This window comes from Echiichthys vipera, assembly GCF_963691815.1.
Source record: "Echiichthys vipera genome assembly, chromosome: 7".
Taxonomy (NCBI): domain Eukaryota; kingdom Metazoa; phylum Chordata; class Actinopteri; order Perciformes; family Trachinidae; genus Echiichthys; species Echiichthys vipera.
The window spans coordinates 11,133,039-11,149,107 of NC_139832.1; the positions used below are offsets into that span (position 1 = coordinate 11,133,039).

The 16,069-nt window shown below is 41.6% G+C and overlaps 1 protein-coding gene across 7 annotated transcripts in view; it reads left to right on the forward strand.

Annotated features, from left to right (window-relative positions):
- The window catches only part of mef2aa (myocyte enhancer factor 2aa), a 60,789-nt gene that overhangs the window by 38,154 nt on the left and 6,566 nt on the right, over window positions 1–16,069 (forward strand). For 3 of the 7 annotated variants that reach the window (XM_083917031.1, XM_083917029.1, XM_083917030.1), the window contains exons 4-7: window positions 5,943–6,044; window positions 6,142–6,276; window positions 7,644–7,857; window positions 15,172–15,356. In XM_083917031.1, the coding sequence (XP_083773157.1) occupies window positions 5,943–6,044; window positions 6,142–6,276; window positions 7,644–7,857; window positions 15,172–15,356 (636 nt within the window). Of the gene's footprint in view, window positions 1–5,942; window positions 6,075–6,141; window positions 6,277–7,643; window positions 7,858–15,171; window positions 15,357–16,069 lie in introns of all 7 variants that reach the window. The other 4 variants (XM_083917033.1, XM_083917035.1, XM_083917034.1 and 1 more) reach the window with 2 other exon arrangements.

Here is a 16,069-nt window from a genome sequence, read left to right on the forward strand (position 1 = left end):
CCTGCTGGGATTTGGGGGGTGGGGGTTTGGGGGTTAGCTGGCACTGTGCCACCTTCCCCTGACTGCTTGGCCTGACTGGGGGCAAAGAGGGAGGCTGCTGTGTCTCAGATTGATGAGGACAGGTCTGTGGTCTGGGTATAGAGTGTTGCAGAACAGACGTCCTACTGGCACATCCTGCCCTCTCTGCCGCACGCCCCCCAGCCCTCCGTACTCGCCTTATCGGAACTCCTAATTGTCCTTATGAATATTTTAGAGGCGAGCAGGAATGGGAGTTCAGGGTTGGGGGTATGGTTTCAAGGGCCCTGACAGCTAATGATCCACTCAATGACCAGAGAGAGAGCGGTAGACAGAGAGACATGAAGTAAAAACGTTAAGAAAGATTTCCAATAATCTGTATGTTAATGTTTTTGTCTGGATTGTAAATCCTTCTGATCAATTTTTAATGTGTGCCACCTTTTCTTTATTTGGAGTGGGAAAACAGAGTGTGTTCACATTCTATTTAATCTGTAGATAATTATGACATTGGTTTGCCTTTATCTTCAATTTGTTGTTTAATTCCCTCTTGTCTATACTCAAAATATGCAGTCCGCTGATTGAGACTGTTCCTTTAGTTTAGACTGTGGCAGCTAATAGCTTTGTCACATCAGTCATTCACCACAGTCTCAGTGCAGGAAGCACTGAAGTGACTGCTCACTGCACGCCAATTGCCTCTTCTTCAGTGAAATGGAAGGGATATTTTTAACTGGCAATTTAGGCTGTCAAATGCAGGTAATCATTTGTAGTATACAGTATAGAATAGGATTTTGTTTGTTCTCATATGGATGCGTTACTTAAGATTTAGTGTGTATGACCCACCTTGGACCACCATATTGTAAAAAATGATATTTTCATTTCTGTTTTGATTATAAAGCAGGTTGAGGTGCTTAATAACAAACAAAACAAAAATGCTCAATCCATTTACAAATGGCTGTAATCAGAATCTGTGTTTTTAAACAAGCCGTCAGGACCACCGCACAGTTGTGATGTCACAAATATACTATATAAAGGTAAAAAGTGCAGCTACAGTGGAGTTACAGTCATTCACTTGCTGTCATGATAATGCAGAGATTCCAAGGGCTCAGACATGGAAGACCCTGAAACACTGACCCATCAGGGCTGACTGGGCTTTTTTCGGGAGGGGAGCTTAAAGGGACAGGTGCTAAAACACAGGATTTCAGACAGAGTGTGAATACAGGTATATTCAAGCTGACAGTATGAGAAAAATAATGTGTTTTTTGATCATTAAAGCATGTAAACATGTTCCAGAAGAAACCCAAAATACAAGTATGAACCTGAAAATGAGAGTAGTATGACACCTTTAATATTTCACTACTAGTCTGACGTTGAGGTCACAGTTCATTGTTGTCTGTCTATTGCCATTGTAGTGTCAGGTGGGATTGAATCTCTACAGCTACAAGACAACATCACAAGTAAATGTTGTGTTGCCCCCTCCCACTTCTCTTCCTGTCCACTGTGTAACTTGACAATGGAGTGAGCCACAGGAAGGACATGAATCCAGCCTCATATCCTCATATCAGCCAGTAATGTAAAATGGTCATGATGACATATCAACAATATGTCTGGGAATGGGACAGCCCCTCACTCCCAACACCCAATATGTGATGGCAAATGGAGAAAGATAAGAACGCTTCTTACACTACAGTAACCTAGTGCAGGGCCATGGCATACAGTGCCCAACCAGAAGAGCCTTTTATTCCCCTAAAGTGAGGAATACAGCACCACAGGGGAAAAGAACATGATGGTAGGGAAAGTCTCTTAAGATGTTATATAAGAGCAGAAATATTCCTTAGCAGATAAAAGCTTTCCTATCAGCCGCCTCCCCATGCTGATTTCCTAGTGCGTTCACACTCAAAGAAGCCCTTTGATAAGCACATTAGATGGAACGGCCTGGACACAATGGTGATGTCATGAGGATTAGCACGCCTTGCTTAATGTAGCGGCGGGCACAAGGGCTAATTCACAGTACTACAGGGCGAGAGAGGCTGGAACACCCGGCTGAAATTAAGTGAGGGGAGGCCGCTGCACAACACCCTGATAAAATATCACCTCTCTGTACTTTAAGCAAGGCTGGAATAAACACAACATACATTGAACTTTCATGTTGCACTTCACTTTTGTAATGTGTGTAATTTTCTGCTGTTTGGCCATTACGTGACCAACTGTCTTGCTGTTGAGGGGCCTGTAATCAGGATAGTTGTGCACCAGGCATAGGTTAGGTGCTACTCTACTAATAGTGAAAGCTGCTTTGATTCAGGCACAATAAGGGAACAGCCTCTTCGTGCCTTCCTTTCAGCCATCTCCCCCACAATTTTGAAGTTCAGCTTTTATACCGAACCACTATCTTTCGCCTTTCACCCTGCCTTCTATTCACGTACAGTACTGTACAGTACATGAATAAGTTACATGCAGAAAGCTCTCTTGACACAAGAGAGGGAGAACATCAGAGTGAAAATGTTTTCCAAGACTCGTAGCAGCAGAGTATGTTGCTATGTGGCCCATTACACTGACAGTACTTCTCAAGAAACAGGTGATGTAGGTGGCTTATGCAATGGTTTGAGTTTTATTTTTAGAACAGTGTTTGCTTCAATTTTACAATAGAAAAGAGGAATATAAGGCTTAAAAGTAAATCTGAGGTCCAGAGTTGAGACGTCTAAGAGTGTTGAGATATTTTTTATAGCAGTTTTTAGGATACTCGTTGGGCAGAATTACGTAAAAAAACAACAACATTTATATCAAATCAAAGTGGTATGCAAGGTTATATATTCACTGAACTATATCCTTCTGTACTGAGCATACAGTATACTGCAAATATAGAGAGGCAATTACTGGGCTGAATGTTCCCCATGGTTACAGCTAGGTTATTAGTCAGGGCTCAGGTGGAAATGAAGGATAGATGTTTTCTCCAGGATAAGCCTCAAGGCCTCCTGCAATGGAAAATGTTTTTTTCAAGAGAAGTTCAAGTATCAGACAAGCAAACTGATAGACACACAAACATGCACCATGACAATGGTGCCCAGTTGGTTTGACGTCAGCCACTCAGTCTCATTTTTATTTGGAGAGCCAAATTTCTATCAATGCAGGTTGGGACTGCTGTGAGAAAATAGCAGCTGGCCTTGTTCCCACTCATCTTTGTGAGACTCTCAGGACCTTGTGAATAGATTGCAAAAGTTCCCTTGTCCACACTCTCTCCAGCCCCCCTCCCAACAACAAACAGCCCAGATCTTTCATTAGAAATGTTGCTGAAAACCCCAACCTCAGCTGTATTCACATCCGGCCAACTTTGCTTTCCAAAGTACAAACCCCACCACTTGATTTAACATTTTAGATTCTTCATAATGCAAAAAGAAGTTTTCTTTTCTTTATGCATCCTGATGGTCTCGGAAGTTTCCCCCTTTTCTAGGTCAGAACTCTGTAGGGTCTGGAGCAGTCTGCAGCTTTGACATGTAAGAGCAAAGTTGATCTGGAGTCGGGTGGCCTTCAGGGCTCCATGTGGTCCCTTCTACGGCCATGTCTTTGCGCGGCTGCCTCTGATTGGCCAGCATGGGGAGCCAGGTCTTGACAGGTGTTTGGAAGAGGGACACCTGTTTGGCCATGTGCTGATTTAGTGATCCATTTACTGGGAGCTGTGGGCAGCGTCTGTGGGACACCAAAACATGCCAAGTCATTTAAGAAAGAATTACAGCCATGCTTTACCAGGCCTTCGAAGTTACATGAATGAGAACGCCACAGAGGCAATTAACTACTAACATACACCAAATGGTGTCCATACACAGCACCTCAATGCATCTTTCTGAAGATAAAATGTATTGTAGTGATTCATGAAGTGTATCATGGAACAGATCTGGTTGCTGCCTGCCCTTGTCGGCTGCTATCTGGTTCCCGCTCACCCACTGTGCTGCTGCAACCCCTCCCAATATGGCCTGGGCCAGTGGGTGCGGCGTACCGAAGGCTGGCCAGGCTTGTTGTGAAAGTAGAGCAGCCCTGCCCATCTCACGCAGCCATGCCCGACCAGTCCGACCAATATATTCCCATAATGAGCAGGTTGGAACCTAAATTTGCAGGTTGAGATCAGATCTTTGGCTCGCTGGTGGAGAAAGTGCATAGTTTAACCCCAGTAAACACAGGCCTTTCAGGACCCTAACTAAAGAGGACCCGTTCAGTAAACAGGAAATGAACCAGCAAGGCGTTTTCTTAGAATGAGAAGAATGCCCCTGCTCTGTACCGCACCAAACAGTAATGCATCTGTGGTACAGTGCTGGCCATTCATTATCCAGAAGACTCTCTCTCTCTCTCTCTCTCTCTCTCTCTCTCTCTCTCTCTCTCTCTCTCTCTCTCTCTCTCTCTCTCTCTTTCACTTGCTTGCTATCTTGCTCTCTCTCGTTCTCCTCTGGGCATTGTGGACACTTATGTTTGAAGAGATATGGGTGCTTTTCTGAATGTCCTTGTTTCTGTGCGCAGCCTCACATTTCTTTAAATTTAACGTTTTTCTTGTGCCCAAAAATGTACATACCTTAGAAATTATAAAGGGTTTTAGCATCATCTGGTTTTAATGTGCAATGATATTATGCAGGACTCTCAAAAAGCCATGGTACAGGTTTCAGGAAATGTATCTTAAACTGAGGTTGTGGTGAGCAGCGCTGGGTTAGCCACATTGTCTACATAGACCTAAACACACTGTCACATTGCTGTCAGAGGATGTAGCAGCTGTAGAAATCACCCCCCCCCCCCTCGCCACACACACAGACAGACAGACACAGACACACACACACACACACACACACACACACACACACACACACACACACACACACACACACACACACACACACCCACACCCACACACACACACACACACACACACACACACACTTTACACTTTCTTGAGTGATGAAGAACAGAAACAGAGAGTAAGGTCTCATTAGTGTGTGTAGATTCCTCTCCTCTGGCTCACACTCTGACCCCTGCATCCACAGGAGTCAGTGACCTTCCTGTAGACATGAGGCCTCCAAGGCAGCCCACAGACAGGGCAGTGCAATGCTGTGGACCTGCAGTAGTCTGATAGAGGAACCTGGAGAGCCCCACATAAATCATGTTTTGATGTACACTGCCTTGATATCACATGCTGTCACATGCTGTCAGCAAGTCTTGTTAACACCGCTATTCAGAGCTGTAATGAGGAGCAGAGAACAGCCTGTATGAAAGTGAGCAAAAGAGCACAGGGTTGCGTTTATTTGTTATGTTGTATAGCATGCTTATTGAAGTTAGAATAGGCTCTTTATAACACCACAACACACCACCTTATGTACTTAAGAGCACTTTGCTTTTACAATTATCACTAAATTTCATGCTCAAATAAGCATCTTTGACCACATTTGATAATCTATTTTATTCCCCGCATGCATTAACTTTGATAAGACCCCTCAAGTGACAACCATATTTAATTTCAGACTGGGACAGCCTTAAAAGTGCTTTGCTGTAGGATCTTCTTATGCAGGAGCTTCTTCCAGCTGGGTGGCTTATGATAACTGAAACATAATGAAAAATGCAAACACACACTTGCAAGAGAAGAAGGAACAGAGGGATGGGGCCAGGGAGGGGGAGGAAAAGGGAGGAGGACAATATTTTGTTTCTTTGAACACTTTTGAAGGGTGAAAGGATATAGAGTGACATTTCAGTTTCCTCTTGGTGCAGAGCCTTGTATTGAAGCCTATAATTGGTGAAGTAGTTGTTCACGTTGGGATAAACAGACATTTATACAGTAGATGTTGTTTTTTTATACATGTTTGATTTTCATTTTTTCAGTAGAAATGTACATATTAGGTCACAAGCAACGAAACACTACTACTATATTGTTTCTTTTCAATTGTGCAATTTCCTTTCAGAAATTGAGAAACAAAGGCCATAATGACTGTGCTAGTCCTGATCCTGAAGACTGTTTTGGGCACAGCCCCCTCATGGACGACCATTTCGGCAAACTAAACGAAGAGAGTGATTTAATGTACAAGCGCTGTGGTGTAAGTACTTCCTTTGTCCCCTGCTGTTTTGTGTTGATTCCTGTCTTTATGTTGATGTTCACTACAGGCGCTAAACAAGAAAGAACACAGAGGTTGTGATAGCCCGGACCCTGATGCCTCATATGTCCTCACTCCTCACACAGAAGAAAAGTATAAAAAAATTAATGAGGAGTTTGATAATATGATGAGAAATCATAAAATCGTAAGTACTGTAAATGCAACGTTTTTGCTTGGCTTTGTGGCACAAAGGATTTACACTCTTTTTTCATTAACTTTTTCCTCTTTTTGTTACACCCCCCCCAGAACTTCTGTCAACTTCTTTTAGAACTACTTTATCTTAAAATCAATGCTCCTTCACTGGATGTGCATTTGTTTCTTATGTTGATTTGTTCTGCAACTGATATTTTGGCACACCCTGATAAGATCACATTTCATGTGAACAGGTGAAATGTTGCATGCCTCTGCTGGAAAGATTACACCCTAGTATCATGGTCATGTTATCATAAATCAAACAGCAGTCGCTATTCAAACACATCAGGAATGTATTCAGTAAATGCAAGTGTTTATCATAAAGATCTAGGTTCTGTATTTAGGGTTGGGGCTTTTTCACCTCAAACCTGATATTTATCTCATAACATAACAAAAACAAATTAAAAAAATATATATTTACACAGTCCCTTGATTATGTAATGTTTAAACTTCTCCTTTCAAATCTTGCTATTACCTCTCTCTCAATGCATTCTAGCATACAATATACCTTACTCCTGAACAGCTCCAGCATTAAAGTGTTCCCAAAGCACACTAACCTTACACTATCATTACCATCTTCCCTCTCCATCAAGTACCACACTGGCTCACCCTCTTAAATACCACAATTTTTTTGTGATCTTATCATGCGTGACAATATTAGAATTATGCAAGAACATAGTGCTTACTAAGCAGTCATTTCTCTATGTTCCTGACATGAGGAGCATCACTTTGCCATTAACAAACTAATGATAACACCCGACCGGCTCACTGGATAATGCTATGATGAAACGTTCTCACTGCCACCTGTCATTCTCACTTATGCTTTGCACAGTCAGCACTTTGTAGGTATATGCAAGTGAGTCACGATTCTTGTAGTTGTGACCCCCCCCCCCCCCCCCCGCACCCCCCGCGCTGCACTGAGAAACACGTTACACAGTGGTGTTTGGAAAGGCAAACGTACGTCTGTAGTGCTGACTGCTGCAATGCCAAAGTGATCACCTGAATGCATGTTTTTTTGTTTTTCTGTGTGTTCTGTGTGTTGCGGTTGAACTGACGACATGTGTTTCTGTATGTTAATTGAAATAAACCTTTTTATGCTTTTAAGGTGTTGGGCAGAAATGTTTCTCAAAATATTTTGTTATAAAGCAGCTGCGGAGTTTGAAACCTGTATGAGTATGTCCTTGTTTATTGAAGCAAACCCTCAAGGCAGCTCCCTGTTAATGATGCCATGAAAACCACTGACCCATCAGACTTGTTAGACCTTAGAGTTTGAGTGTGTTTGTGTATCAACCTCTGTGTATGTTTGTCTCCCTCTTGTAGCCCACAGCATTGCCTCAGCAGAACTTCTCCATGCATGTGGCAGTGCCTGTATCCAATCCTACTGCCATGTACCAGCCAGGAGGGACTCTGGGCAGCCAGGCCCTGGCAGCAGCAGCAGCCTCTCTGAGTGACAGTGGGATGCTGTCCCCTCCACAGGCCTCAATGCACAGGAATGTGGGCTCAAGTGGAGGACCCCAGAGGCCCACCAGTGCAGGTTAGTAGACAACAACCCTGGTTAATTGGTCAAAGTGGTGTACTGTACAGAGGATTATCCAGCACACTCTGAGCAGGATATATTTAGTTGATTAAAGCCCAGTTGTGTATATTTGTATGCGGTTATATCATCTCTCTAATTGTCATGCATGAAAGCCAATCACCTTTCGTGAGAATTGCCGTCTTGAAACCAAATAGGTGACCTATGTGAATCGTGTGGTTCCAATGAGAAAATATTTTGGGGGGGGTATGGACTGGACATGGAGGTATACCACCATCGGTGAACTACGAACGTGCCAACGAACGATAGAATATTTACTGGCCCTTTGAGTAGAAGCCTCTGTGAAACAGTAATTCATGGCCGTGGTGGCCGATGTTGTCTGCTGTCTGATCTCAGCGTGTTAAATACCTGTGCGCTGGGAGACTTGCTCCATGCGCTCCATGTAGGCATGCAGTCTCAACGCTCCCGCTACGCTTTTCTTCGTGGGTTTCTGAATCCTCTAGGCAACAGCTCGCCAAGCTCCGCTCTGTTGTTGTTCTCAATCGTTTTGATCTGGTTAAATCCATGGTTAAGTCACCACCACAATGTCTCTTCCTACTCTGAAAAAGAAAGGTTGACACAGAAAACCGTCAGTTCACCAGAGAATGGACAGAGAAGTTTTAGTTTAGAACTGTCACTGTTAAGCCTGTGTTTACTCTGCAACCATATCGGTGTGTAAAGAGTATTAGTTGAGAAGGCCTTTTAAGAAAAATCATGCTAACTTCAATACAACTTTCCCACTGAACTGTAAAAAATACTCTGCATTTACGCTATGTTAATTTCTTTCAGCCAAGTTTTTGATGAATAAACTAATGTTTCATATAAAATGAATATAAAGCAACTAGTAACTGAAGTAACCAGATAAACGCAGTGGAGTAAAAAGTTGAATATTTCCACTGATTTGTAGTGGAGTAGAAGAATAAAGTAGCATGAAAAGGAAATACTCAAGTAAAGGATAAGAACCTCAAACTTGTACTTTAGTCTAATAATTGAGTGAAAACCTCTGGTTAACAGGTATGTTAATTTAAGGTCAAGGTTGTTGCTTTGAGTTGGCCTATGACCACTTGTTTTGATCAGCTGTTGATCGGCACATTAATGTGCCGCTTATATTTTTCCGGCCCCTCATTTTTGATTATTTTCGTCAACCGGCCTCAATTCCAAATTAATGGAATAGCCCTGCTCTAAAAGATAGATAGATGAATAACAGCTTCATACTTAGCGCATACACATTTTTTTCCAAGATGACATTGGAAGGAAGTAGCTTAAAGTCAAGCAGTCATGTCATACTAACACCCTTTGAATGTGTTTGTGGGATATATATTTTCACACCCTCTAAAATGCTCATCTTCACACATTTTACTGTATTAGCATTGTGGAAAAATGTTGTCAGTCTACGCTAGTACTTGTATGACTGGTCTGATGGCTTTTGCAAGATTCAGTTACACTGCAAACGATCAAAAGTACAGGCAACAAGGTGTGAAATACCTCATTCAACTTACCAACACATCTTAATTGTCTGAAACCTCCCTATACACAGGGGATTTACTCACTGGTTGTTTTTCACAATAACTCCTCTTACTTGATTATTCACTGCTCTATCTGTATTGTTTTTTTTCTTTTTTTATGCTTCATATTAGACCAGAATATTTCAAAAGCCAAACCATGCCCAGGCTCATGTGGCATGCTTGCATTGTGTGCTTGATTTAAGTGTATCTCTTCAAAGCGTCTCCTTGGTAGAGCTTTCATTCGACTATTGAGGAAAGGTTGCAGGTTCACCCTTTTATCGGATTTCTGCATTCGCCACTTCTGACTTTTCAAACATAACAAAACACCATTCTGAACGCAGCTCGATGCTGTTCTCTGTAATGATATATTGAACATTTACCAACTCTGGAGGACACCAAAGCACCAAAGCACCTCCCTGTCCGTGCACTTTGAAAATAGATCTACATGACATTTTCATGTCTGGTCTGGCATCTCCATCACATGCTCTGCTAGCTTGCAGAAGGATTCAGATGGTTAACCATATCACTCTGTGCATCTCATTAGGTGGCATGCTGGATACCACAGACCTTTCAGTGCCAAGTTGTGTGGGCTCCAGCCCAGCGGGTAAGTCCTCCCGGAGAGATTCATTAGCTCTCTGTAGCTCTGTCCAATAGGCCTCCTGCTTAGCACGTGAGCTGGTTACTTGCGTATCCATCTGGGATTGGTTCTAGACAGTTGTCACTATCATTGAGTGATATCGCCTTAGTCTGACTCTATTTTCACTGCATGCAAAAGGAATACATGTGTTTCTCCTCTCAACAGAGGAAATGTATAATATGCTCGTTAAATGCATGTATGAGATATGGGAAATGGCTCAGCAGCATTCACACAGCGTGGTGTTGTGCTTTAAAGCAACCTGAGTATAACCAGGCGAGGCAATTAGCTGTCCAACTGACTTTGGCAGGTAAATAAACGCAGCGTTTCCTTTAAACTTGTCACCTCTATGCAGCCCTCCCTCATCCTGTTTCCTTCCCTCTATTGACAGGTGCATCTGTTTTCCCCCACTACTCTGGCAGCCCTTATAAGGCTGGAGAGGGTCTGTAAGATGCCTAGACCAGCATAACCCTTTAGGTATTCCGGCCATGACATCCCACTAAGTCCTCAGTACACAATGACCGGACAGTCTGTCATGTCTGCAATGTGCTGTGTGAGAGGCAAAAGCAGGTGGAGTTTAACTCTTTCCTTGTCACTTAGCTTGCCATCAACATATGATATTTCTGATAAAATGTAGTACGTTGTTACCAAATGGTATGATATTTATTGTTGATGGCTTGTGGAGGAACACAGAAATATAGGCTCATGATGGGATATATGCCTAGGTATTGATTAGAAAGTATGAAGAGCACCTCAGATCGGCTTACATTTTAAAGAGAGTGCTGGGTGCGTTTTAAGTTTGGGGTGCGGTACCGTGTCGGGGTAGAGTTAGGATACTCTGCCAGGGGGTGTCAGCGTTTGGCACAGTGTGAGCATGCTGCAGCTGTTGTTTGTACCAAGTGTGTAGAACTGCAGAAACTACAGGGTGGATAAACCTCTCCGGACCTGCTGTCAGATGACCATTCCTGACATAGCTCTGATTTTTCACAAGTAGCCGCTATGACCACAGCAGAAAGCTTTCAAAAGTGGCCATATGGAGGATGTGTGATATCTTCTCTCTGTTCGATGATGTCACCACAAAGACCTCTGGGTCCCTGTTGGTGAGGATCTTTTAATTGTAGGATCTGGAGGAGTATACTGTTATTTTAGCTGATTATAAAAAAATGCCTGACTTGCAAGCACACATATGTTGATCAACAACAGTGAACATTATTGGCAAGATTGTTCTAATTTCCGTTGTTCTTTCTAAAATAAAACCATCTGTGGTTCTTGTCTAGTCTTTGGTTCAGATAATGGCTCCACAGCTACAACACCTTCAAAAAAACCAATCTCTTTCTGTTTCATTTTATTCTGTTACTCGAGTGTGCAGTTCTATAATAGATCTTTTCTTTCAACAGCTCATACAATTACCTCTAATTACAAGCTTTGGTCCATGACTAGTGAGCATTAAGAATGAAAGTTGTGGTGAACAGGGAGGAGGATTTAAGGGCGCGATCTCTCTTATGCAATATGTTTGCAAGCTGTACACATCCCTTCAATAACACTGGAACATTGCAAGCCCTTGAAACACAATTACAAAGCATGTTTGTATGTTCAGCAGTTCACATCAGGTCATTGAATAAAGGGTATAATAGTCAAATGTAGTTTCACCAAATTTGTGTCAGTGAAAACGTTACCTTCAGAAAGTTATTTTCTTTTATTTGAGGTTGATTGGATGTGAAACATGAATTCAAAGTTGAAGGATAAGGATGAATCATACCCAAGCTGTATACAAAAACAAGAACAATCATTCACCTGGTTGCCATCTGCCTTTATTCTTAACAAATCACTCTTCCGGTCTTGGTTTTCCAATGCACAATAGGACCGACCATGGCATCTATTATTAGAAAACTGTTTTTGGAGGCAATGATTCTCTTCTACTATTTCTTCTCATTCATCAAGACATTTTCTTTTTTTGCCTGAACCTGACGCACGTGGGATGTTGGGCACAATAAGTTGCTGTGTTTTCTTTCCCAGAACTTAAAATGAAAACTGAATGTTTCAGTTGTAAACACACAGCTTTATGTAATGCACCTTCGCAGACCGCGTTAATAATTCAGAACAATGAACAGAAACCAAACAGCTTTCAACATGCGCAGGTTTCAGTCAGAGAGGATTTATTGGCACAAGAGAGCCGTTAGAGAAGTCTGTATATGGAATGAGGGCAGACGTCAGAAAAGACCACTGAAACGTTCCTGATGAAAGGCTGCGTCTTAACTTGTGGCTGTTAACCCTGGCTCAAAATTAACTTTGTGGTCTGAGTATTTGTTCAGACATCTTCTTCTTGGCAATTATTTGAAAGTGTGGGATTTATTCATCATCAAACATCTGAAGTCTTAATCAGTGGCAGATTGCAAGTCAGGTGGGTCAGTCCAAGTCTAAATCAGCCAGGGAATACAGCACTGAGTGTCTGCCTGCCTTTGCCCTGTGATGCACCGGCAATGTGTCCAGAGTGTTGTACTGCTATCAGCCCAGCATATGTTGGTGTAGAAGTGAAAAAAAGACAATGACTGAAATGTTAATAGAAACAGTGTGAGAACATCTTTTGTTTCAGTCATGTTGTTTAATACAAAATGCACCATTTATTTTATAATATTACAGCAACAGCAACAGTTTTATGCGCAATGAAATTCAGGGGATTAATGCTGTGTAAACGTCAGACGTGCAGAGGGGTACAGGAGTCATTTATTGTTCCTGGCTCTATTGTATTTTCTTTTACAAAAAAAACACTATAAATGACAATGAACAGGTTGGCTAAAGACACACACAGGTATATTTGTTTTAAAATAGCCAGTAAGAAGTTATTGTGTTAAATGACGCACATAAATGGAAGCGAGGGGGGAAAAGCCCTTTTCTCAGCTTTTTTTTTTAGAGATATATGTACATGTGTAAATAAAAAATAATTTCCCCGAGGGATTATTAAAGTATTTCTGATTCTGATTCTGACATCCAATGATATATTGTATGTAGTACCGGAAGTTGTCTTGATATATCTTTGTTAGATAGACAGTGGCGTTTTGTGAGCAATAGCTGTTACATTGGATTTTACCAGTTCTTGGATATTGTGCATGGTAGCTTACTGGTGTGACCAACTGCAATACATTTTGGGAGGCAGCCATAGTTATTGCTATTAATTACACCTGTGCTTCTCCTGCTTTGACAAACACTTTTGTTTTGGGCAGAACCTCTGTTAAAGTACAGCATCACAGCTCACTGATTGTTATCAGAAAGTCTTAACTTATTCCCATATTGCCAAGCTGTGACCAATTCCTTTACAGGAAAGTCTATTTGCGCTAACATCTCATTCCCTCTGAATGACATCTTCACTGCTTTTAATCAGATTTGCTATTTTTAGGGCCTTGGACATTTACTCTACTAATTCTGTAAACATAGTTTTCTTGCAGCAGCCAAGTCTTGTATGATCAAAGCCAGAAGTGATGGCGATAGCTGCTTGTATATACTGTTGATTCAGCTGTGAGATACTATTGTCGGCTTCATAACTGTTTATTTGACCGTGAATTGTTGCTGTCCTTATCTGTAGTCAGAGGGGCTATTGTTCTATTATGTTCCTACGCAAGAGCCTACATTGTGATACACTGAACACAATGGAGAAGTCAGCAACCTGTTGAAGTGTTACTGATCTGTTGATGCAGTGCGAGACACCATTCATTCTTTCTTCCTCTTATTTTCAGGCCTTCAACATCTACACACATATAAATATACATGTATATATATATATATATATATATACTGTGGCTATACCACTGTTGTACTAGCATGTTTTTTTGTTCTTTTTAATAACCAAGGCACTTCAACAAAAACCTTTATTTTGTGAAAAAAAACAGTGAGCAAATACTTTTTTTAATTCTATAACACTAAGAAAACATTGTTTAACTCTTCTCTTCTGACACAGTGGTGACTGTTCTCTAATTTTGCTCACTGTTTTTTTTTTTCACAAAATAAAGGTTTTATTGTTGAAGTGCCTTAGTTATTAAGCGGTGGTATAGCAGCCACAGCGGATATTCTACCAAATTCTGAACAATAAAAAAATACAATATTTCAGAAGAAATCAAGTATAAATAATTTGTTCCATAATATTTTTATTAGAGTAGATTTGTGTGGAATCTGAAGAATCCCACCTTGTTGAGATGAGTCACACAGTAACTTGCAAAAAAAAAAAAAAAACAGAAAGAATGAATCTTATTTTGAAATCTGTATCTTTAAAAAAAAAAGGAATTAATAAAGTGACAGTTTACAATACTCTAACAACGTATAAGGGATACTTTTTGACACTGTAGTTTTGCTTCAGAATTAATTATTTTATTAATTTACTGATTTCTATTTTGAAATACGTGGGCTAAATAGACTCATAACCCATACAAGCACTTGTTCTTGGTGCTGGTGTTTCTGAGATAACTTAAATGCCATATACTGTAACAGCTACAGGTATATGCTACACTGAACATTTTGTTTTCATTTATTGAAGTATGTCTCAAAGATAATGTCTTCTGTTCACACCCACTGATGTTATTCAGCCTTTGCATGGGATAGTTGTCCAGTGATAGAGTGGGAGTGAGGTGTGTGGGAGTTCCTAAAATAAGTTGGTGGGGACTCATAGCTTTTCAAAAAAAACAAGATGACTAATGACAATAACATGCCATGATACAAGGTGTGAATGTGGAAGGGAGTGTAGCACGTTGCTATTGTTTGTGTGCGCAGTGTAAAAACAACATCAAGCGATCTTTTATTGTTTTTTATTCAACTTTAATGGCTTCAGCTATTTCTTTTTAGCAGTCACAGTACATTTGTCAGTGAACTGCTCCTCATCCCAAGATGCAAAGAATTGACTTTGATGTAATCATTCACAATAAAAATAAAAGGCTCATCAATTTTGAAATGGACATTTTATTTTTGTAAATGTGCAGGATAATTATCCAAGTCTATTAAAACTTCCCAGAGGGTTGGAAGCACTTAACGCTGCGTGCCGCAACAAGCTGGAAAACAACACTGTGTGAGAGGTTTGCTTGATGACTGGGAGTGTTGTCAGTCACAGTCCATGGTTTGAAGATGTGTTTCTGTCGCTGTGCACCTCTGCAGGGAACGGTTTTGTTAACCCCAGGGGCTCTCCGGGCGTCCTCAGCACACCCAGCGGCAATGGCCTGGGTAAAGTCATGCCCACCAAGTCTCCACCACCCCCTGGAGGGAACATGGGAATGGGAGGCCGCAAGCCAGACCTAAGGGTTGTTATCCCTCCATCTAGCAAAGGGATGATGCCCCCGCTGGTGAGTACAGAGCACACCACTGCACACAAGTCTATCCATCTAAAAGACCTTTAAGTACCTCTGCTGCAGGGCAGACCAGAGCTTTGTTACTGTCATCTTGCCTTTATAGCAGAATGTTTTGCAGGATTTTGTCTAAACCGTTTTTTAACACATCAATGTAGCATGTGTTCTTCTTCTATCACCTCCATTAACATGTGGACAGAACCACAAATCTGCAGCCCAGGTGTCACAACTTGCACTCAATTATTCACATTTAAATGAGAGGCTTTCTCTAATTATAATCATGAAGGTGCAGAGCGCTCTGACCACAGTGAACACCTGAGGCTAAACTAGACTCCCCTGGTCATAAATCAACAGTCAAAAAAAAAAAATGAAAAACCTGTTCTTGTAGGATTTTCAGACAGCGGCCAGGAAATATGCTATTTCCATCTATGCGTGTTGCAAGTGTTGTCAGCAACAGGAGCCTCTCCAGGAAAATGATTGTGTTTGGTAAATAAACCTCCGGTAACTGGGTGCTCCTCCTTTGCAGAGCTTCAACTAGCCTCGAGCCGTTTTTTAAACAACTGTGTGTTACCATGTCAGCATGTGGAATCGGTTGAGCGGCACAGGTTGTGTTGTAAGAGGTCTGAATCAGGTTAGGCGGTGGCGAGAGGTAGGTTCTTTTGGAGTGGTTGAGGCTGTGGAGGGCGCTGGCTGTGGCAGGTCTGCAGACA